The 24,429-nt window shown below is 41.7% G+C and overlaps 2 protein-coding genes across 4 annotated transcripts; one reads left to right on the top strand and one right to left on the bottom strand.

Moving 5' to 3' along the window:
• The first annotated feature begins 318 nt into the window (after positions 1-318).
• Positions 319-7,855, top strand: LOC131132664 (glucosamine-6-phosphate isomerase 2). Its single transcript, XM_058078506.1, has 7 exons — positions 319-463; positions 1,181-1,309; positions 1,388-1,489; positions 2,683-2,865; positions 4,417-4,601; positions 4,777-4,951; positions 5,313-7,855. Exons 2-7 carry the CDS (start codon positions 1,186-1,188, stop codon positions 5,369-5,371), a joined length of 828 nt encoding a protein of 275 aa, XP_057934489.1. The 5' UTR covers positions 319-463; positions 1,181-1,185; the 3' UTR covers positions 5,372-7,855.
• gabrg1 (gamma-aminobutyric acid type A receptor subunit gamma1) lies at positions 6,831-24,429 on the bottom strand. 3 transcript variants are annotated; one of them, XM_058078497.1, is made up of 9 exons: positions 23,867-24,429; positions 22,852-23,016; positions 22,073-22,136; positions 20,769-20,989; positions 20,463-20,545; positions 17,043-17,180; positions 16,787-16,939; positions 15,058-15,257; positions 6,831-13,988 (listed from the first exon to the last, which is right to left on the bottom strand). In XM_058078497.1, exons 1-9 carry the CDS (start codon positions 23,953-23,955, stop codon positions 13,710-13,712), a joined length of 1,392 nt encoding a protein of 463 aa, XP_057934480.1. In that variant the 5' UTR covers positions 23,956-24,429; the 3' UTR covers positions 6,831-13,709. The 3 variants fall into 3 exon arrangements, with proteins under 3 accessions (XP_057934480.1, XP_057934481.1, XP_057934479.1); XM_058078496.1 differs by having other exon boundaries at positions 6,832-13,991; positions 23,867-24,424; XM_058078498.1 differs by lacking the exon at positions 23,867-24,429 and having other exon boundaries at positions 6,831-13,991; positions 20,769-20,900; positions 22,852-23,001.

Raw genomic sequence — 24,429 nt, 5'->3', positions numbered from 1 at the left:
TCGATTCAAAAGGTTTCATTTGCAATAACAAGTAAAGATGAATGGACATGTTTTAACTACTTCCGGTTCGTTCGCCGTGTCAACTTACGAAGAACTTACATTATTGCAAACAGATGGCATGTAACGACATGTGTTTGCTTTTTATTAAGCAAATATTTATATAGAACGGAAGTATCGATTAGGTATCATTAATGTTCAACTCTTTATATAAAAATGTTCCCGTTCATTTCGTACAATTCGATCGCCTTTTTGCTCTTCTGGGCGGACTCATCATGACGTCAGGGCACGTGACGCAAACCAGGAAGAACCGCCGGCAGCTGATAGGCCCCCCAAATCACATGACTTGTTGTTCATGTGACGTGTTTCCAATCGCCCGATTTACGGAGAGAACTTAGTTCGTCGAGAAGGATAGTTCTCCAGCTGCTAGTTCTCCGTTACCTGCACAAGTCAGTCAGCAGATTGTGTAAGTTTTTCGGCCATATTTATTTGACTTAGCTGGCTAACTTTAGCAGCGTCTGCTATCATACAACCGCTAACAGAATTCTTTGAATTAGTCTTTGATTGTGATTGATGCATGCCAGACTAGTATTTGTAGCTTATTATTATTTATTTGAGGCTTGTGCACAGACGTGCTGCTGTTTTTTTTAATTAAAAATTCTAGTTTAATTTCTATAAACAGTAGAATCTCCCTTAGTGTACATGTTGTCATGTTATGAATACATAATGCTGAGTCCAACTACTGTGTGTTATTAAAGTGTATTTAGTGTAATAATTAGCAGTTTATTCGCTTGTAAAACAAGAACTGGAAGTCAGCCGTCGCCTTTCTATGATGTCATCATCGGTTGTCTGTGTAGTTCTTCGTAGTTCTTCACTAACTAAGACAGTTACGCAACAAATGTTAACGTAAAACACATTTTTATCGTTAAAAAATTGTAGTATGACACATATAACATAATTGTAAGTGCGTATAAACGACATTTGGAAGGATAAATTTCACGTTACTTTTACCTTTTACTTGATGACGTGATTCTTACCAAGACGCAATAAAGCAGAATAATGAACATGTTATACATTCTGTCGTGTTTCTCATCTTCTTCATCACAATGCTCCCACGTGCAACCATCTTTGGCTCGGCGTGGACGTGCCCGACTTCTCTTCTTCTTCTTCTTTTGTGGAGCAGCAGCAATGAGGCTGGTGATTTTGGATGATTACGACTTGGCCAGCGAGTGGGCGGCCAAATATATCCGTAACAGGATCATCCAGTTTGGGCCTTCTGCCGACAGATTCTTCACTCTGGGTCTGCCTACGGGTGGGTGTCATCATCATTCCTCCTCATCGTCCTCCTCTCACGATGTCGTGTTGACATGAGCTGCTGTCTGTGCTTCAGGGAGCACGCCATATGGATGTTACCAGAAGCTGATTGAGTACCACAGAGGTGGGCATCTGTCCTTTAAGTATGTGAAAACCTTCAACATGGACGAATATGTGGGTGAGTTGCAAGCTGAAACTGGACAAACTGGAAGAGCATTTTTGAGCAATAAAATATTATTATTATTACGAGCTAATGTAAAGCTCTGCGCCCGAGATGGATCCATCGTTAGCGCACAAATCGATCGATTTCTGCGCTCACGATGGATAGAACTACCTTGCACTGGAGACCGATGCTTTGACACTGCGCTAACGATATGATGACAATCATTGATCTGCTAATTGCATACAATGACAGGGTTAGGGCTTAGGGTTTAGGGTTGGGGTTAGGTGTTTGGGGTTGGGTTAGGGGTTAGGGTTGGGGTTAGGTGTTAGGGGTTGGGTTAGGGTTGGGGTTAGGTGTTAGGGGTTAGGGTTGGGGGTTAGGCTTTTAGGGGCTACGGTTGTGTTAGGGTTGGGGTTAGGTGTTAGGGTTAGGGGTTGGGTTAGGTGTTGGGGTTAGGTGTTAGGGGTTATGGGTTAGGGTTTAAGGTTTAGGGTTGGGGTTAGGGTTGGGGTTAGGGTTGGGGTTAGGGTTTTAGGGGTTAGGGTTGTGTTAGGGTTAGGGGTTGGGTTAGCTGTTAGGGGTTAGGGTTGGGGTTGGGGTTAGGGGTTATGGTATGGGTTGGGGTTAGGGTGTAGTGTTGACGTTAGTGTTAGGGTTGGGGTTTTAGGGGTTAGGGTTTTAGGGGTTAGGGTTTTAGGGGTTGGGGTTAGGGTGTAGGGTTGGTGTTAGGGTTAGGGGTTAGGGTTTTAGGGGTTAGGGTTGGGGTTGGGGTTAGGGGTTAGGGTTCAGGGTTCACACTCCCCCCTGCCGAGAACGGTAACAAAGTGAACTGCTTGACAATTAATCAAAGATTTGAAATTTGCATGCATGGACTTCTTGTTGATTCTTGTAAGTACCAACACTCAGCGCTGCCATCTGTTGGCATCTAAACAAACTACACACATCCATCCCGGCCGCAGTAACATACTATCATACTATCATGAGCGCAGAAAACGATTGATTTGTGCGCTAATGATGGATCCATCGATCGATCGCGCAGATCCATCGTTAGCGCGTAGCATTATGACGGTGGAGCAGCAGATGTTCCTCATCATCATTGATGACATCAGAGGATGTGAAAATGAGTTGATGATATTAGAGGATGTTTTGCCGCCACGTTCATTTGATACGGACGTCAACAATTGTAAAACTTGGTGTCTTTTGCGGAGGTCTACCTCGCGCCCACCCGGAGAGCTACCATTCCTACATGTGGAACAACTTCTTCAAGCATATCGACATCGATCCTGCCAATGCTCACATCCTGAACGGAAACGCCGAGGACTTGGAAGCGGAGTGTCGGGACTACGAGCAGAAGATTGCAGAGGCGGGAGGAATCCACTTGTTTGTTGGGGGTCAGTTTCTTATTTGCAGTGACACTTAGTTGTGTTTCCTGTCAGCTAATATTAGCTGTTTGACTAAGTTTAGCTGCTAAGTGTGGCTAACGGTGACGATAAGGCTATACATGCACATATTCGTGTATGTTTCATCCGCTGGTCTTATGCTAACATGAAGTCACCGCAGCCCCAGTGTGGGAATATTAGCATGAACCAGACGGCCGACACGGAATGTAAACAAAACAGTGCGAAATGGTGCGCACTCACAGACGACGTGAAGAAACGCAACCATTCCATATGCTAATGTGGCGTGAATATTATAACACACTTGTGTGTCAAGCTAATGTGGAGATTCGTTCGTTCGTTCATGACCGACACACCATGTCGTTGTGCTGTCGAGTTACGGTGGGAGATCACACGCTAACGACCAATTGACCGAAATGAACAAAATGAACGGATCTTTGTACTGAAATGAACGGTTTTGCCCACCACTATTCTGCACGCTACACTCCTCCACGTTCTTTTTGAGCTTGTGGCCGTTTTCATGACTTAAAAATTTTCTAAAAGTGGCTCTAAAAGTGACATTGATTAGTGTGCGGTTGTGTCGTCACCTCTTTTTTCCTCTTGTGAAAAAAACTTATGAATACGTCTTTGGGATTGGACATTCAGGTTCATAAAAACGTATGAACACATTTATGGGATTGGACATTCAGGTTCATAAAAACGCATGAATACGTCTTTGATATTGAATGAGTTAACTGAAAACTTTGGAGTGGCCTTTTATTGTGGCCAGTCAACGGCACACCTGCCTAATCATCATCTTGATAAGTGGATGAATGATGAATATTGAGATAGATTTATGAACAGTATTTGAGACAGAACTGGCCTTTTTGTGTATATGGAATTATTTTTCCACATCTTTGAATTCAGCTCAATAAAACCGAGCGCGTTCAATTCCACCCTCGGGCATCTCTGTGTGGAGTTTGCATGTTTTCCCCGTGCATGCGTGGGTTTTCTCCGGGTACTCCGGTTTCCTCCCACATTCCAAAAACATGCTAGGTTAATTGGCTACTCCAAATTGTCCATAGGTATGAATGTGAGTGTGAATGGTTGTTTGTCTATGTGTGCCCTGTGATTGGCTGGCGACCAGTCCAGGGTGTACCCCGCCTTACGCCCGAAGACAGCTGGGATAGGCTCCAGCACCCCCGCGACCCTCGTGAGGAAAAAGCAGTAGAAAATGAATGAATGAATGAATGAATGAATGAAAACCGAGCGCAAAAAAAACAAAAAAAAACCTAACATGGAGGTACAGGTACACTGTACTTGAGTACTATGTACTGCCTAAAATGGGAATTACACCTCTTGTGACAATTAGGTCAAAAAGGGTGATATTAATATTGATTATCGATTCGGAAATATTGTTATTAGGTGTGTTAGCCGCTAACGTTAGCTGTCATTGAATGACAGACTGAGTTTGTGCACATGATTAGCAGCCATGAACGGCATCTCATTTGTACAAAAATGATATGATGAAAAATGAAATGATATTGCATATGTCGAGTCTTCCAGGGATCGGACCCGACGGCCACATAGCCTTTAACGAGCCAGGATCCAGCCTGGTCTCCAGGACCAGAGTGAAGACGCTGGCCAAGGACACCATCGTGGCAAACGCTCGCTTCTTCGGCAACGACCTCTCCAAGGTTCCCACCATGGCTTTGACCGTCGGGGTCGGGACCGTCATGGACGCCAAGGAGGTCAGGCGTTATTTCATATAGCGGGAAGGGCTTATTATGTCATCGTAATGGCGGCCTCTATAATGTTTACGTTGAGCAGTTCTAAAGTTTTGGACTGCATGTCCTTTCACGAGGCGTTCCATCTTCAGGATGATTGACGGAGTGACGCATGAGTCATAATGTCCTCCTCTTCCAGGTGATGATTTTAATCACCGGGGCACACAAGGCCTTCGCCCTCTACAAAGCCATCGAAGACGGCGTCAACCACATGTGGACCGTATCTGCCTTCCAGCAGCATCCGCACACCATCTTTGTTTGTGACGAGGATGCCACGCTGGAGCTACGCGTCAAAACCGTGAAATACTTCAAAGGTGCTCATGACGCGTTTCAACTCTTTCTTGCTCTTGACGGAACATCAAGTATTACTGCAGTACACATACGGCCTAGTATTAGCCCAAGTATATTCATATTCACGTCATCGTTTTTAATAAAACACAAACATAAGCCATATGTGGTATTCCACGCTAGGTGTCAGTAATCTTCTATGAGACACACAAGCACCAGACTTTTATAGAAACGGCTGCTACTGTTGCTGGTCACTTTCTGTCCGCCCCCCCGACCCCCATTATGTGTACTATGTTTGGTAATATGGTCGTACAGGGTACTATAGGGGTGTTATTTCATGTCTACAGGACTCTAATCATGTAAAAAAAAATGTGATTGTCGTTCCAGGTTTGATGCATGTCCACAACAAACTGGTGGATCCGGTGCTGAGCACAGAGGAGCAGTGATGCTGCTACACACTGTTACACACCGCTACACACTGCTACACAATGCTACACACTGTTACACGCTGTATGGCTTACAGTTCAGTCCGTGTTACACACCAGTTAACAATCCCACGTCTTTACCGTTTGACTTCTAAACGGGGTGAGAGCAGACCCCCAATGACTTAGTCCAGAAAGAAGACTACATCCTGGACTAGACTAGACTAGACTGGACGCCAGGCAACAAAAAATGTGTATTTGCCGTGAGCCTTACTTTTGTTGTTTGTTTTGTATCACCGTGTGTAGTTCGGGCAGATTGTTTATGTGCCTATGAAGCACACGAAAGTACCCCCCCCCCCCTTTTAGTTAAAGTAGTCCCTTATGCGGATAAATGGGATACGCCCCGTCCGTTCAACCATTCAGTAAGACCAGGGGTGTCCAAAGTGTGGCCCAGTGCCTTTTTCAGCTGGCTGGAGTTTTTTATTTGAACTTTATGACAGTCTAAAAGTCTAAAAGTAGAATTTAATTAAAAAAACAAAAAAACAGCAGAAATTGATTCATCAAGTAAAGTCCAAATGTTTAGAGACAAAAGTGGTCATCTATGAGAATAACATTTTATTACCATAAAGTTGAAATATTAAATCAGTTTTAATATGAGAAAAATTGTTATTTTGTTAAAAATTAGGTTGGGAAATATTCTAGTACACTGTAAAAAAAATCCAAGTTGACTCAACTTAAAATAATTTGTAGCCTCGCTGCCTGAAAATTTTGATTAAATCTAGCAAATTATTTGAAGTCATTTCAACTCACAACGAAGTTTCTCCAACTTAAAAGATCAAGTTCACGTCCTTTGTTTTGGAACTTATTTTTTTACTATTTTGGTCAAATAAACAAATATTTTTGTTGTATCAACAATAGAACTCAAGTCATCTCAACTCACTTTTAATTTAGTCTAACTCAGGGGTCTCAAACTCAATTTACCTGGGGGCCACTGGAGCTCGGGTCTGGGTGAGACTGGGCCGCAAAAAAAAAAAAACGCATTTATTAAAAACAAAAAAATTAAAAAAACTTCGCTTTGGTTCCAATTTTCTTCAAGAAAAGCTCTGATAAAACATTCCACTGGTCTCAAATATCGTACTTTTTATTTTTCTACACAAAATAAGATCAAGAATAAAGAAAATCAATCAATCAGTAATAAATAAATATAATAATAATAAAAGGGCAAATAATAAAAAGTTAAGAAAGCACATATAGTTGGTGAGTAGACAAATGATTTTTTTCAGATTAAAATGAACAAAGCATTATTAGAGCCCTGTAGACATGACAAAACACGACTATAGTCACATTTATACTCTTTTTATTTACAACATATTGCGCAACTGCAGGGTCTTGAGACACATGCTAACTCGCAAACTAGAGAGCTAGCGACCTAAACGGTAGCCTTCAAGTTATTTCCTTTAAACTTAAATAGCCAAAAACTTACCACTTCCACACGGATAGGGAGGATAACTATTAACAGTTATTTAACCTTTAACATGAACATTAATCAAACGTAATATTTTTTTCTGGGTACATGATACCATACAGCATCCATATCAAACTTTAAACATTAAACTTTTATATCAAGGCGGGGACCTCAAACTAGTGTCCTGCGGGCCACATTTGGCCCGCAGGCCGCGTGTTTGAGACCCCTGGTCTAACTAATTAGCTCAAGTAAATTCAACTCACAATTAAATTGAAATAATTGAATTGAAACTTGATTGTTGATACAACCAAAATATTTGGTTATTTGACCTAAAAAAAAATGAAGTTCCCACAACAAATCAATAAGTCACGTAAACTTGGTCTTTTAAGTTGGAGAAAATTAGTTGTGTGTTGAAATTACCTGAAATAATTTGCTAGATTTAATCAAAATTTTACAGCAGCGAGGTTACAATTTTTTTTTAAGTTGAGTCAACTTGGAATTAAAAAAAAAAATTTTAACTATAATTTTGGTGAACATTCTGACAATAAAGTCCTAAAATTGCAAGAAGAGAATTTAACTGCCGACCCTTTATGAGTCAAAGACATGCAAGCCAAGTCATCTGGAGGGTCAGTCCTGTTACACCAATGAGACGGTACCCAAGTCCAGTCCGCCATGGAGGACATGAATGACAATGAAAAAGGCTGTGCAGTGTAAACAAAGCTAGCAGTAATGTCCGGAGTGGACGTCTGGGGACGATGAAAGTGGATTGGACCACGCTCACCCACAACACTTGACTGTCGTGGATTTGGGATGGTTAAGGTGGTTATGGTGCTCCTTTAAGGCAAAAAAATGGAAAAATACAGACTGCTTTTGCCTACTTTTAATAAGACAAAATGTGCCTTTGTTTTGTTGCTACTTCGTGTTGCTCCTGTTCAATCTGTGTGATTAGCAACAATAAGTATAAGTATAAAGACATAAGTATGTCTTTCTCTTTTATCATCATGTCATCAATAAAAATAAGCTCTATTGTTTCTATTGCTGACTCCAGGAAGCATGTTTCCATATGCAGTAATGCACTCCCGTTGTTGTCCACAAGGGGCCGTCATTTCTCTTTAACGGGGATTAAAAGGAAGAATCCAGCAGATTTAGCAATGGAACCCAAATCAAGTAAACACAAAGCGAGTATTAATATACTTTCCACGTTGTAATGTCCTTCATTGTTGATGAAAATGTCAGAGTTTTCATCGTTTGACAGGCTGAGTGTCCTGGTTTTGGGTAAAGACAATAAGGTCACTGATAAAACGCTAACGTTCTGGATGCTAACGTCCATCTTCATGTTGCTTCCTGATTTGTGTGGGAGATTTGGTATATTTGACTTGGGTGGGGTTTATACCAGGGGTCAGCAATGTGTGGGGGGAGGGGGGTACAGGGGTCCTGAGCTTTTCTTAGGAAAAGTGGAAGAAGACGAATGGCAACCAAAATGATGGGGGATCCCCAAAAGTCACTTCTGGCCTTGGGACAGCGGTACACAAGTCTTGTACGCCCCCCTCGACTAAAGACCCCAATACCTGGGGTCTACATAACGCTGGTCACACCATTGTCCTTGTATTGTATTGTTAGCCACGTGCTAAAACGGTGCAGCCTAATCAGCATCTTCATATGCTCCACCTGGGAGGTGGACCAACCTCACCTGCACCAAAGCCTGCAGTGGGAGGAGCTTCCATCCACCCAAATTCCCCAAAAGTGGTGTTTCCTTGTAAAATAGAGCCCGGGTTCAAGGACCAGGTGACCGCTGGTGACCGCTGGTCCACATGAAATCCCCACTCGGTTGTTTTCAGGCACTGCTTTATTTCTTTTCACAGTCTACTGAGGAATCACGATACAAGATGATGGACATTTACACAGGATGGAATTGCATACAGCTGACGTCTTATATGGCTTAGGTTGGATGCAAAGCCCATCATGCCTTTGGAGCCAACATCCGTATGCTGCTCATGGGCACGCGGATTAACAGCTGGATTGTTTTACAAGCTCAGCTACGCATCGGGATCTCTGGCGTGCAAAGGAGAGCCGAACGCATCCGAATGATCGGACGTGTTTCTACACGTCAACGCTAAGTAGCCTGTGGAGATTGGGGCGGTAAGTGACCAGCCGCGTACAGACCGGCTTTTCCATGCAACACCGGTGGCCTGACACTCCACTGGAGTCAGGGGGTCCGAGGTCCACGGACCAAAACATGAAAAGATGGCAGGACCACTTGTTGACCTTTTAACACAACACGCCGTAAAAGGGAAATGTTCTTTTACCACCAATATTTACCACTCTATTCTCGCACGTTTTGCACTCTATTCTCGCACGTTTATCACTCTATTCTTGCACGTTTACACTCTATTCTCGCATGTTTACCACTCTATTCTCGCATGTTTACCACTCTATTCTCGCATGTTTACCACTCTATTCTCGCACATTTACACTCTATTCTCTCATGTTTACACTCTATTCTTGCATGTTTACCACTCTAGTCTCGCATTTTTCGGCACTCTATTCACGCACGTTTACCACTCTATTCTCGCATGTTTACCACTCTATTCTCGCACGTTTACCACTCTATTCTCGCACGTTTACCACTCTATTTTCGCACGTTTACCACTCTATTTTCGCACGTTTACCACTCTATTCTCGCACATTTACTACTCTATTCTCGCACATTTACTACTCTATTCTCGCACATTTACCACTCTATTCTCGCACGTTTACCACTCTATTCTCGCACGTTTTGCACTCTATTCTCGCACGTTTTGCACTCTATTCTCGCACGTTTACCACTATTCTTGCATGTTCACCACTCTATTCTTGCATGTTCACCACTCTATTCTTGCACGTTTACCATTCTATTCTCCCACGTTTACCACTCTATTCTTTTACGTTTTGCACTCTATTCTCGCACGTTTTGCACTCTATTCTCGCACGTTTTGCACTCTATTCTCGCACGTTTTGCACTCTATTCTCGCACGTTTTGCACTCTATTCTCGCACGTTTACCACTATTCTCACATGTTTAGCACTCTATTCTTGCACGTTTACCACTCTATTCTCGCACGTTTTGCACTCTATTCTTGCACGTTTACCACTCTATTCTTGCATGTTTTGCACTCTATTCTTGCACTCTATTCTCTATTCTCCCACGTTTACCACTCTATTCTCGCACGTTTTGCACTCTATTCTCGCACGTTTTGCACTCTATTGTTGCACGTTTTGCACTCTATTCTTGCACGTTTTGCACTCTATTCTTGCATGTTTTGCACTCTATTATCGCACGTTTACCACTCTATTCTTGCACTTTTAGCACTCTATTCACGCACGTGTAGCACTCTATTCTCATAATATACCCACTTTTGATTACCGTCAATTTGTGACTTTGTTCTCAGAATATTTTGACTTATTTTCTGGTAAATTTACAACTTTCGTTAATTTTCGACTTTATGCTCACAGATTTATGACTTTATTCTCAATAATATACCGACTTTCTTTTTCGAGTAAATTCATGACTTCATTCCCATAAATTTGTCACTTTGTTCTCTGAATATTTTGACTTATTTTCTGGTTAATGTACAACTTCCTTTTCATGAATTTATGACTTTATTCTTGTAAATGTACAAGTTTCTCGAAATCTCAGTTTGATGACTTTTCAATGTGGCCCTAATACTCTGTCGTAAATAAAAGACTGCTAATTTCAGAATGAGTATATTTTAGAAAACCAATGATCGTTCCAGAAGGTCAAGGGATGAAGGTCAAGTGTTAGATTAGATTAGTTATACCTTATTAATTCCTCAGTGGGGTAATTTACTTTGCACAGCAGTAAAGAGGACAAAACCAGTTCAATAGTAAAAAAATAAATAATCTAAAAAAAACAATATAAACAACCTAAAAAGTATTAACATTTTGTGCAAATAAGTTTGTTGATCAATACATTTATTTAGTTTGATAATTTTTTATGATAATCAGGAATAGTGGCCCTGTATTTACAGTACTTGGTATTTACTGGTCGATACCAACATTTGCAGTACCTCCCACACCGAGTAAGATAGAGTTACATACTACAGTTGATATAACATGCAAATATTACCATAGCTATTTTACTAAGAAGCCATTCCAATACTCACAGTGGATTCTTACAAAAATATTCCCGTATTGGCGAGCATTTTGTCTGTTTTACAGCTTTGTAACGAACCTTTCCCCCATCATCTCCAAAGCATCTCATCAGATGGCAATGCATCGAGGAAAAGGAAAGTGAAAGTGACATTGACAGTTTTTTTCCATGTTTTTTTTCATATTATACATAATTTATACAATATAGCAAATAATCTAACTGACATCTAAAGTGTAAAACTCCTGAAAAGAATCTAATGGTTGGTAGTCTGAAGATGTTTCAGTGATTTATGGAAAACAAAGCACAATTTTTAATAGTTTTAGTGCGTTAGATTTAGTATTTTTGCCACAATGTTGCCCAATTTAAAATCTGACGCTACATATTTAACGACTATTAATGCAATTCATTTCAAATTGCCCATTCATTTTCAATGGGATCAAACAGAAAATATTGAATTGTGGAAATAAAAGGGGGGCATCATTCGTCGTTTTTAACAGTAGAATTCGTAATGTTGGAAAGAAAAATTGCAGACTGAATGTTAATATCGGAATGATGATGATCCCAGCGGGATGGCGGATCAAACCAGCAACCGTCGGGTTGGGGAACAACCTGAGTCTTTAAAACTTTGAGTTATTTTCCTTTTCCCCACCAGCGAATGTATGCGAACAAAAAGCCCCCCCCCACCCCCTAAGTTGAACGATTCGTCGAGAAGTCGCCCCGCCTGTGGAGAACCGTGTTCATCTTGCATAGATTATTGCTGAGTATTTGAGTGCATTCCTCCTGTTACTATGGTTACACGGCCAACGGACAGCTTGGACTTCCGTTTGAAATACTTTTTCATCAGCTGCCGTAACATTTAGGAAATACTAGCTAGTTATTTACACACAGCGATAGAGTCGATGCATGAGTGACGCTTAGATAGATACATACGGTCCATACTCCATTGCTTTTGTTGAGTTATTGTGTTATTGACTTAGTTTTGCTCTAACTATTGCATCCAGTGAAAGGAAACTCAGTGGAACCTTGGTTAGCGTACGTCCCTCGGTTAGCATGTTTTCAGTCAACATTGAAAATTGACTCCAGATTTTTGCCTCGGCTTGCATACATTTTCTGGTTAGCGTACAATATGGCGTATGTTTATTTCGGCTATTAGTCCAACTTCTTCTCAATACCAAAGACGTATTTATACAGTACCTCTTTTACGTTTTTTTTCCCACGAGAGGCAAAAAGAGGTGACGCCGCCACATGCAGGCTAAAATAAGTCACTGTTCGAACAGCTGTAAGAAACGGCCACAAGGTGGCAGAAGTTCATTCGATAAGCACACCACCTTCCTGTTTTACGATGAGTTATTTCTCAGAATTCATTCGCATTTCTCACATTCTTCATGGAGAATGCTGGCACTTGAACCATTCTTTGCCTCCATTTTGGGTTATTCTGCAGCTGTGATCATAAGAAAAGCAGAGACTTGAAATGAGGAACATCATTGAGGTTAAGAAATAACTCATGGCAAAACACGAAGGTGGTGTCCAGTGTGGCGATTGGATTCTTATGCAAGAATCTCATCTTGAGTGAAGGTAAATGTATCCTTAAATGTTCATTTATGGATCATGTATGGATTTCATACGACTCTCATGTCAAACTAGAATTCATTCATTCATTCATTTTCTATCGCTTTTTCCTCACGTGGGTCGCGGGGGTGCTGGAGCCTACCCCAGCTGTCTTCGGGCGAGAGGCGGGGTACACCCTGGACTGGTGGCCAGCCAATCACAGGGCACATATAGACAAACAACCATTCACACTCACATTCATACCTATGGACAATTTGGAGTGGCCAATTAACCTAGCATGTTTTTGGAATGTGGGAGGAAACCGGAGTACCCGGAGAAAACCCACGCATGCACGGGGAGAACATGCAAACTCCACACAGAGATGGTTGAGGGTGGAATTGAACCCTGGTCTCCTAGCTGTGAGTTCTGCGCGCTAACCACTCGACCGCCGTGCCGCCCAAACTAGCATTGTTAAACTATAAAAACGGGTTTTGGCTTTCTGGAACAAATGAACTGGAATTACAAGGATTCAGTTAGTATATGTTTTGGTTAGAGTCGGACCTTCGAAAGGATTAATGACACTAACCAAGGTTCCACAGTAATTGTATGATACTGTATTGTTAAAAATACATTATTTGGTAAAATGTTGTGGTTTCATAACTTTTTTTTCACAAATCCATCCAATGATCTTAGTATTGGTGTCAGTATTCTGATTTTCTGGGGCTTAGTTGGACGAATCCCCCACCCCCACCAAACGGTGTTCCTGGTGTTTACATTTGAGCTGAACTGGCCTGTGATGTCCTCCTGTTCTTCCAGCGTGCTTGGCACCTGGATATTACGGAGCGTGAAACACCCATCCACTTCCTAGGGTCTCGGGTATGCTGGAGCCTATCCCAGCTGACTCTGGGCGAGAGGCGGGGTCCGTCAATGAGACCACATTGGGTTCTTCAGAATGATTTGCTACATGCAACCACCAATTCAGAGCGACATATTTGAGCAAAATAATAAATAGATATATTTAGATCATTCTAGCGTTGTATTTGATGGGGTTAGAATGCATTATATGATATTTATTAGCTACAAATATTCCCATACAAGAGAATTTGGACGAGGCTGCAGGTTGGAATTATTGGCAAAGGGACCTTGTGGAAAATGCTGGGATGTAGAAAACTCCTAAACTCCTACCGTGAGGTACCGCTTTTAAAGGTACAGATAGCCGATCCAGTAAACCAAATTAAAAAGGCCAAAAGCAGTCGGGAAGAATATTCGTGAGTAGGAATCAATCTTGGAAACTCGTACGTGCATGCGGTTTTCTCGCCAGGCACCTGAGCGACAGTCGTCAAAGCAGCAGAAGAAGCTGGCGCAGTCTTTTCCATCCAAACAGTCGTAGGCGTAGTCGTCCTCGTCGTGGTAGTGCATGATGTTGTTCATTTGTAGCAGTGATGTTCCAGGGTGGATACTGACCATGCTGGACGTTTTCTGCTGTGGAAGGAAGCACAAGAAATACATTTGTATTTGTATTTGTATTTGTTGGACACGATGGAGGGATTCTGTCCCACAGCGGGAACGCTTGGGAACGCCTGGTGAAGCTTCCTGCTTGGCTTGTCCAGAAGTGCTTTTTCTTTCCTTTATTTTGTGGTTTTTGTTCGGTATCGTTTGGACTCTGACGTGGTTCACTTTTGACGCCTTTTGTATGATGAAATATTTTTCTTACTGATGGTGTCGTCTCTGCAGTGACTTGAGGATATAGTACGCTCTATTTCCTGTCTGACGTCCGAGTGACGCTATGACACGTCGACTTTATCCTTGCTAATCTATGACGCTATTCTCGCAAGATTCAGGCTTTTGTACTGTGTACTGTACTCTGTAGAGTACAGTACAGTACTGTACTCTATAGAGTACAGTACAGTACTGTACTATATAGAGTAAAGTACAGTACTTAGAGACAAGCCACTTCTGAAATGCGTGTGGCGAGGAATTACTGTACTCTAACTATAGTACAGTACTGTACTGTACCCTAAGTATAGTACTGTACAGTACTTAGAGTACAGCCACTTCTGAAATGTGTGTGGCGAGGAATTACTGTACTCTAAGTATAGTACAGTACTGTACCCTAAGTATACGTAGTACTGTACTGTACTGTACGCTAAGTATAGTACACTATTGTACTGTACTGTACCCTAAGAATGGTACAGTACTGTACCCTAAGTATAGTACAGTACTGTACCCTAAGTATAGTACACTATTGTACTGTACACTATATAGTACAGTACAGTACTTAGAGTACAGCCACTTCTGAAATGCGTGTGGCGAGGAATTTCTGTACTCTAAGTATAGTACAGTACTGTATTGTACTCCAAGTATAGTACAGTACTGTACCCTAAGTATAGTACAGTACAGTACTGTACTCTAAGTATAGTACTGTACTTAGAGTACAGCCACTTTTGAAATGAATGCGTGCCCTCCGATGTTTTTTAGCCTTCCTCTACTAAGACGGAGAAGATGGTCCAACAGCGGCCCGTGGCTGGGTTGCGAGTGTGATACCCACTTGGTGGTTGTTGGCTTTGGCTTTCTTGGTCTGTCTGTTGCTGGTGAAGTAATGCAGGGTTCCGTACTCCATCAAAGCGGCAAAGGTGAAGATGAAGCAGACGGAGACGAACAAGTCCATGGCAGTGACGTAGGACACCTTTGGCAAGGACTTCCTGGAGATGGTGCTGAGGGTTGTCATGGTGAGCACCGTGGTGATCCCTGAAAGCCAAGGCAGAGAGACGTGTTTGCTGTCCTGTTTTATTCAGGAAATAGGACAAATATGAAATGTGGTAGCTAAAATAGCACACTCTAAAAGCTAATAACAATATGCAATGATATGGTTCATTCACATTTTCAACATCTGATTTAGAGCAATACTATTAGCAATATTATATACTAGTATATACTACATATATGGCCTGGATCAGGGATGTCAGATCGGCTTTGTTCCTATGCTTTGGGTGGCATTGGAGGACGGGCGCCATGGCGACCTGCTTATCATCTGCCAAATGTGGTTATGGCGACATGAAACGCGTAAGACAGTTTGAGAAGTTTCCACTAGACCAGGGGGGCCAAAGTCATGCCATGGGGGGGGCGAGACGCTGCAGGTTTTCTTTCTAGCGGTCACCAAAGCTGGTGATCAATGATGATGATCAACACCACCTTCAATTTGAGGGAAGGAGCTAATCAATTGAAAAGTGGGTGGAGAGAAAAGCAGTCCTTCTGTAGTTGGGAACTGATATTTTCCTGAAACGTACTTATGTTCAACGGAAAAATGTAGGAACCAACCATTTTTCTTCTGATGAAAGACGGGAGTCTAATCAGTTTTTTGTGGCTTCCATGTTTATTTATGAGTTAGTTAGTTAGTTAGTTAGTCAGTTAGTTAGTTAATTATGAGTTAACGTTTCAAGTAACAGCCAGGACAGAGATAACAATAAGCCAAGCAATAAGTTTCCTTTCCGGTTCTATGGCCGTCACCACACAAACAAGAAAACAAAGACAATGGACACACCGAGTTGAAAAATGTTGCTGCTAGCATTAGCTACCACTGAGCATATATATGAATATATATAGTTACCAATGGCGTTGTGACAGAATGTTGCTGCTAGCATTAGCTACCACTGAATATAGTATATATAGTTAACAATAATCATGTGACAGAATGTTGCTGCAAGCTTTAGCTACCACTGAATATAGTATATAGTTAACAATAGCCATGTGACAAAATGTTGCTGCTAACATTAGCTACCACTGAGTATATATATGAATATTTATAGTTAACAATAGCGTTGTGACAGATTGTTGCTGCTAGCATTAGCTACCACTGAATATGTATAGTTAACAATAGCCATGTGACAAAATGTTGCTGCTAGCATTAGCTACCACTTAGTGTATATATATGAATATATATAGTTAACAATAGTGTTGTGACAGAATGTTGCTGCTAGCAGAGATAACAATAAGCCAAGCAATAAGTTTCATTTCCGGTTCTATGGCCGTCACCACACAAACAAGAAAACAAAGACAATGGAAGACACACTGAGTTGAGTGTTAGCAAGATACGCGGAGGGGTAACGTGATCATGCTTGGTGGCTCTTGGTACGCCGGTATTTTGGGCAACCCCCCCAAACCCCCTCCCATAAAAAATCAATGACTGGCGGGCTGTTTGGCTTCAGAGGTAGTTTGATGAATTTGCAGCATAATTGTTGAAGTCACAGAGCAATAGCGTTAGCAGGGTAGGTACAAACCTAGAGAGGTGCGAGCGGGGACGGCGTCCTTGTTGATCCAGAAGGAGACCCAGGACAAGACCACAATCATACTGCAAGGAATGTAGGTCTGGATGGTGAAATAACCCATTCTCCGACTCAAGTCGAAAAAGATGGTCATGATGACATATTCTCCTAAAAAAAGAGTGCAGTCATATGGAATTATTTATTCATTTGTGCAGGGCATGGTAATATAATATAATATCTATAATAATATGTATCATAAATAATTTCCTACCTGACTGGGTGTGAGCCACATCAGTGGTGTTTCTCATCCCTACAAAGGCAAACTGGTAAAGTCTCCAATACCGCTGGTCGGCCACTTCCACTGCTCGTCTTTGCCATCGATACAAGATTTCATTGCGAGGGTAACCATCTGTACAGGACCCCGCCCAGCAGACACACCCCCAGCGTATGAATTAGTGTGGCCGCCTCTCAGGACATCATACAGAAAAGTCACATGTCAATCACAGAAGAATATTGAAGCATGCCAAAGACAAAAGAAGACAATTACGATGGGATTACCAACTTCGATCTCATGACATTTTATCAAATGAGCATAATGTCTATAATGGAAGCTAATACGAGATATAACGTATAAACGCTGGGGGGAAAGGTATTTCACCCCCACGCTGATTTTGCAAGTTTACGCGCATGAACTGCATGAAGGTTTAGAATATTAATGGTAACTTTATTGTAACCGACTGAGACAGAAGGTAAAACGTGAAAAAAAAACTCCTTAGTATTTTATTAAGGGAAGTAAGTATCTGATTTCCTGCCAATCAGCAAGCATTCTGTACCCCCCCCCCCCCCCCCCCCCGACTCCTTACTCCCCAGCACAGCTCCTGTCACAGAAACACTCTCATCCGTGGAATGGGCTACAAGAGCATCAAGAAGCCACTATTAGTGCAGAATTCAACATAACCGTCAACGCAAATGGCGGGGGAGGAGCTGGACCATGATGTCAAGGGAGTTGGGAGCACAGTCAGCAGGAAAAGCATGAGTAAGTTAAGAATAAGTGGCTGGAATGATTGAGATCCTGCAGTGTCCACAAGGCCCCCCCCTGCCGACAAAACACGTGTACAGACCCATCTGGATGTCTGAACTCCTGAATCAATAGCGTTGTGACAAAATGTTGCTGCTAGCATTAGCTACCACTGAATATAGTATATAGTTAACAATAGCCATGTGGCAGAATGTTGCTGCTAGCATTAGCTACCACTGAATATAGTATATAGTTAACAATAGCCATGTGACAAAATGTTGCTCCTAGCATTAGCTACCACTCAATATAGTGCATAGTTAACAATAGCCATGTGACAGAATGTTGCTGCTAGCATTAGCTACCACTCAATATAGTATATAGTTAACAATAGCCATGTGACAAAATGTTGCTGCTAGCATTAGCTACCACTCAATATAGTGCATAGTTAACAATAGCCATGTGACAGAATGTTGCTGCTAGCATTAGCTACCACTCAATATAGTATATAGTTAACAATAGCCATGTGACAGAATGTTGCTGCTAGCATTAGCTACCACTGAATATATATAGTTAACAATAGCCATGTGACAGAATGTTGCTGCTAGCATTAGCTACCACTGAATATAGTATATAGTTAACAATAGCCATGTGACAGAATGTTGCTGCTAGCATTAGCTACCACTGAATATAGTATATAGTTAACAATAGCCATGTGACAAAATGTTGCTGCTAGCATTAGCTACCACTGAGTATATGTATATATATATGAATATATATAGTTAACAATGACGTTGTGACAGAATGTTGCTGCTAGCATTAGCTACCACTGAATATAGTATATAGTTAACAATAGCCATGTGACAAAATGTTGCTGCTAGCATTAGCTACCACTCAATATAGTATATAGTTAACAATAGCCATGTCACAAAATGTTGCTGCTAGCATTAGCTACCACTGAGTATATATATGAATATTTATAGTTAACAATAGCGTTGTGACAGAATGTTGCTGCTAGCATTAGCTACCACTGAATATAGTATATAGTTAACAATAGCCATGTGACAAAATGTTGCTGCTAGCATTAGCTACCACTCAATATAGTATATAGTTAACAATAGCCATGTCACAAAATGTTGCTGCTAGCATTAGCTACCACTGAGTATATATATGAATATTTATAGTTAACAATAGCGTTGTGACAGAATGTTGCTGCTAGCATTAGCTACCACTGAATATGTATAGTTAACAATAGTCATGTGACAGAATGTTGCTGCTAGCATTAGCTACCACTGAATATATATAGTTAACAATAGCCATGTGACAGAATGTTGCTGCTAGCATTAGCTACCACTGAATATAGTATATAGTTAACAATAATCATGTGACAGAATGTTGCTGCTAGCATTAGCTACCACTGAATATGTATAGTTAACAATAGCCATGTGACAAAATGTTGCTGCTAGCATTAGCTACCACTGAGTATATGTATATGAATATATATAGTTAACAATGACGTTGTGACAGAATGTTGCTGCTAGCATTAGCTACCACTGAATATATATAGTTAACAATAGCCATGTGACAAAATGTTGCTGCTAGCATTAGCTACCACTGAGTATATATATGAATATTTATAGTTAACAATAACCATGTGACAGAATGGCTAGCAATAGCTACCACTGAATATAGTATATAGTTAACAATAGCCATGTGACAGAATGTTGTTGCTAGCATTAGCTACCACTGAATATATATATATATATAGTTAACAATAGCCATGTGACAGAATGTTGTTGCTAGCATTAGCTACCACTGAGTGTATATATATGAATATGTATAGTTAACAATAACGTTGTGACAGAATGTTGCTGCTAGCATTAGCTACCACTGAATATAGTATATTGTTAACAATAGCCATGTGACAGAATGTTGTTGCTAGCATTAGCTACCACTGAATATATGTAGTTAACAATAGCCATGTGACAAAATGTTGCTGCTAGCATTAGCTACCACTGAATATATATAGTTAACAATAGCCATGTGACAGAATGTTGCTACTAGCATTAGCTAATACTGAATATATAGCCGAGCATAACAACACAATTACTAAAACTGTTGAGTTCCTGAGCGCAATAGTGGGGATTATTTTAGCGTGGATGTCAGACTTCGGACATTGGAGCTTAAATAGTCGGTCTTTCATCCATGATTTTTTAGGGGATCACCGGTAAACAAGCGCCCTATTGGTGATTTTGGGTCGATAAAGTTTGCTTTTGTGGCCGACTCTGAACGATGTATGCTCATTTGATGAAAGTCGAATTGCAATGCTCGTCGTCAATCCCCCAATGGAATGGTCTTAGCATCTTTCATGGGCATGAGGGTGAAGCACAATGCAAGAGACAAATGAAGGGTGACGCATACAGCATGAGTCAGACTACAGAGGTTGTGTATTTCATTCAGTCTGCCAGAGCAAATGGTGCTAGGTGACGTCCTCTCTAGATTTGATACAGGCGTTGAGAGGGCAGCTGAAAGCGGATGGATCTTTTGGCAAGGAGAAGAAACGGGCTTAGCCGGTATGCTAGCCCACAGAGAAGCCCCTGTCGCCAGGCAAGGTTAAGAAGTTGAAATCGAGATGACAGGTTTAAAATGGAGGAGGAAGGCGTTTTGACCACCTACAGCTTGAAAACTCCAGCGGACACGAGTGCTCATCCATTGGAAAGTTATGCAGCTTAAGGTAACACTCCGCATTAATAGTCAACCTGACAACAAAAGAATTGTGACAGATAAAAGGCAAGTCTCAGCATTTTTTCCCCTGCCAAGTATGACTGAACATAGATTTTCTGTCAAGGGAAATAATGATAAGATCATGCTTTGACAAAGTGTGGCCACCTAAGAGAGAACAAATAGAGATGCAAACACTACAGCGGCACAAACAACAAATATATTCCGAGACTCCATATTCCAAGGACACAAGCGTCTCACCTCAGCGTGTACATCACTCTCCCATTGCTCCACAGCCGCAGTAGACGGTTCGGTGTCGTGATCCAGTGCGCGTCTGATTTCCTGGAATTCCTGAAGAACGTGTCGGGGATCCAGATTTTGCCTACCATGTTGCTGTTGAGCATGAGTAGTTTCATTGAGCTGTTGAACTTAAGTCTGCTGTCATACCATGTCTGGGCAAAGAAGATGTCAATAGTGTATTCCTGGAAAAGATCAGATTCCAATTAGCTTGCAGGTGTTGTGAAAGTACGTCCAAGGAAAAAGGCGGCTAGCGAGGTCTTGCGTGAGTGAGGGGAGGTAAGAGCTGTCAATTCATGAAGATCTACGTTCCAACCACGCCTACGGTCACAAGCTTTGAGAAGGTCGCAGATACAAGAAGCTGAAATTAGCTTCCACTGCGGAATAGCTGACTCAGAGGAGCTCAGTCATCTGGGAAAGACTCGGAATACAGGTGCTGCTCCTTGGCATGGAGTTTGGCAGCCTCTCAGACGCCTCCCTGGTAAGCGTTCTGGGCATGCCGAACCAGGAGAAGGACCTGGGCTAGACCTGACACTTAGGATTATGTCACACATCATGTCACAAATCGACGACATTGCAGCTTTGCAGGTCAATACGACTACAAGAACTTCCTGTATACCGGGACTTGGCACTTTGGGGCAAGCCTGACCGGATCGGGATTGAAGCCCGGCCTTGGACTAATGGCCACGGGTTTGGGTGTTCCCCGGACCAGCCGGCGTCATGACGAAGATGCGATGTAGAGGTTGTTGGTACTCAATCACATCCCAGTGACGAGTCAGGAAGTGATGATACATCGGCCGGCCGATATATTGGGCCGATATTTGCGTTTTTTCCTTGTATCGGTATCGGCCGATACACGCGTAGGTTCGCCGATGTATTTTTCCACCGCATGATTTACAGCCAGGCATCCGCCGGCAGAGGACCCCGCAACACACGTAGTCGCGGTACCCCGCCCCCACTGTTGCTGAATCCTACTGCGTTCAGTGTTTACATTTAAATAAATATTTCTTTAAAAAAGAGACCTGGAATATTTGTTATCATTGTCATTTTTTTCATGTAAATTGAAGGATCAAAAGCAGTATCGGCCACAAATATCGGCCTAAGGAAAATCGGCCATCGGCTAAGGGTGATGGAAAAAAAATCGTCCCCAAAAAAACCATATCAGTCGATCCCTACTACCTTCTCCAGGTATAAGATTCGACTCCGCTATGTCATTGTTGCATCGTGGTAGATCATACATGAAAGCAAATGAGGATCAGCAATCTCACCATGTTGATGGGGTCCACTGGTCCAATGCTGTTGACATACACGGCTGTTTCAATCACAGTCGGCCTCACTGAAAGAAATCAGATCCTTTATTATGACACATAGAAACCACGCCTGTCAATCTGTCCTGGTTTGCATCCTGTAAATTCTTATTCTTGTCAATTGTTCAATCTGGCGCCTTTCCTGTCTCAGGCGGCCGGGAGCGACGGCAAGGCAGGGGATCAAATACTTATTTTCCCCACAAGGATGAAGAGTCTTGAACCAGTCATGATGTGCTATATATATAACTATATTGACACTTTACCCATTATACCCATTATATCATTGGATGCTCATATCACCTCCTACTTCGGTAAAAGGTGCATTATTAAAATAAAAATAAAAATAAAAATAAAAATAAAAATAAAAATAAAAATAAAAATAAAAATAAAAATAAAAATAAAAATAAAAATAAAAATAAAAATAAAAATAAAAATAAAAAACCTTAAACTGTATTATGGAAAGCAGGAAGTGAACAAATGTAACAGTTACTGATTGTAAAAGTACCAGATGGAGGGGTAGGATTTAATAAGCTACCATTACCATTACCAATATGCCCGGACTACGACAATAAAAAGTCTGTTTGTGCATATTTTGTTGGTCCATTTTTCATGGCAAATTTGGTTTTGATCTTTTGTTCAAAGTTCACCCCTGCCTCACCAGCTTTCCCGTCACCGGGTCTGTGACCCGGTTCCTTTTGGTTCACGTTCACACAGCCAAATATGAACAGGATGTGTGCTACTTGCCACCAATGTCGGGTCGTAGTTTGTTGTCATAGCCCTGAAGAAGCTTATTAAGTATCATGGTCACATCGCTCTCATAGACCTTTGGAGATAAGACCCAGGTCTTATTAATGGGCACGTCTTCATAATCCTCTTCTTCTTGTTTGCCAGGCCCGAGCGCCACACTGGAGGCACATGAAAATAAGTCGACATGTGACAAAGAACGATGCAAGAATTCTGCACGTGCATCATTTGTTATTTCAGCAAGTCAACACAAATACTATACTACTGCATAAACGGGACACAAATGCATCACCTGGCCTGGTGCATGGTACCTTGCCAGAGTCTTAGACCAGGAAAAGCATTGACCAATCACAATGGGAAATGATTGAAATGAAGTTTCTACATTTATTTGATATTATATATATAAGTTCATATACATACTGTAATATATTCTACATATAATATTAGGGATGCAACCCTAACTTCATGGTCCGTTTCCTTTCTGTTTTGGTCCCCTGGCGCTGTGAGACGTTCAGGCACAGTTGTAATTGTTGTTCTATTTGTGACTTTCGAGGCTTTTTTCCTCATCCCCATTTTGTCCCAATTAGTAATTAGTAACCATAATAATTCATGTTTGTGCGTTTACAGTTGTCCAAGCTGTACACTGACTCATTTACATTGTTGTCCCATGCCAAGATATAATAACGACAGTTAGTATGCTAGCATAGTGTGTTAGCATAGTCAACAGTCTTTAGCATTGCATTATGCAGGACATCCCAGGCCTGTCTAGCGTGGAAAACAAGCACCAGTGTGTTTTCCACTCAGGAAGGGGCAGAAGATGGCTTTTGGGACCCCCCAGCATCATTCGCGTTCCATTCCCATTTGCCTCAAGTGAACGTGAATGCTAATTACAGACGCCAAGAGGTCTTAGCAGCTAATCAGCTGTAAAGCTAAGAGCCACGAATCCAACATGAACGTATGAAATAACATAACATAATCACATGTGATGTTCCATGATGGTGCACCACTCACCACAATCCCAGCATCGCAAACAGCATCCATGGGCTCATCCTGGCTTTGCCCCCCACAGCCCGGGCGAACGGAGACTTCGGCGATGACATCGCGTCCGGGAAAATCGGGAATTGGGAGCGTTACTTGTCCAAGATTAGGGGGGTTTACATGTAGCGACGGGGGCAGGACGAGGAAGCTGCTTCCATGATACTATGTGTGAAGGAGGAGGAGGAGGACGAAGACGACGAGGAGGAGGAGGAAAAGGAGGAGGATGAGGAGGAGAGTCGAGCTGCTCTGCTTCCATCTGCAGTGAAGCGGTGCCCTCAGACTGTGCCTGGATCACACGGGAATACTCTACTATTCATCCTAATACATAGGATACGATACATAACAATACATAGGATACAATACATAGACATACGTACATACAATACATAACAATACATAGGATACAATACATAGACATACGTACATACAATACATAACAATACATAGGATACAATACATAACAATACATAGGATACAATACATAGACATACATACAATACATAACAATACATAGGATACAATACATAACAATACAT

The sequence above is a fragment of the Doryrhamphus excisus genome, chromosome 7, assembly GCF_030265055.1.
Source record: "Doryrhamphus excisus isolate RoL2022-K1 chromosome 7, RoL_Dexc_1.0, whole genome shotgun sequence".
Lineage (NCBI taxonomy): Eukaryota > Metazoa > Chordata > Actinopteri > Syngnathiformes > Syngnathidae > Doryrhamphus > Doryrhamphus excisus.
The sequence above is the reverse complement of the archived record's forward strand: the minus strand, read 5'-3'. Positions and strand labels throughout refer to the sequence as shown.

Excerpts from the sequence above, each read along its gene's own strand:
- gabrg1 (XM_058078496.1), bottom strand. The coding sequence starts at position 23,955 with ATGTCATCGCCGAAGTCTCCGTTCGCCCGGGCTGTGGGGGGCAAAGCC. Across the intron at positions 23,017-23,866 it reads TTTGCGATGCTGGGATTGTG|TGTGGCGCTCGGGCCTGGCA; the intron begins GTGAGTGGTGCA and ends ATGTGCCTCCAG. Across the intron at positions 20,546-20,768 it reads AGAGTGATGTACACGCTGAG|GTTGACTATTAATGCGGAGT; the intron begins GTGAGACGCTTG and ends TTTTGTTGTCAG.
- LOC131132664 (XM_058078506.1), top strand. The coding sequence starts at position 1,186 with ATGAGGCTGGTGATTTTGGATGATTACGACTTGGCCAGCGAGTGGGCG. Across the intron at positions 2,866-4,416 it reads AATCCACTTGTTTGTTGGGG|GGATCGGACCCGACGGCCAC; the intron begins GTCAGTTTCTTA and ends CGAGTCTTCCAG. Across the intron at positions 4,602-4,776 it reads CCGTCATGGACGCCAAGGAG|GTGATGATTTTAATCACCGG; the intron begins GTCAGGCGTTAT and ends CTCCTCTTCCAG.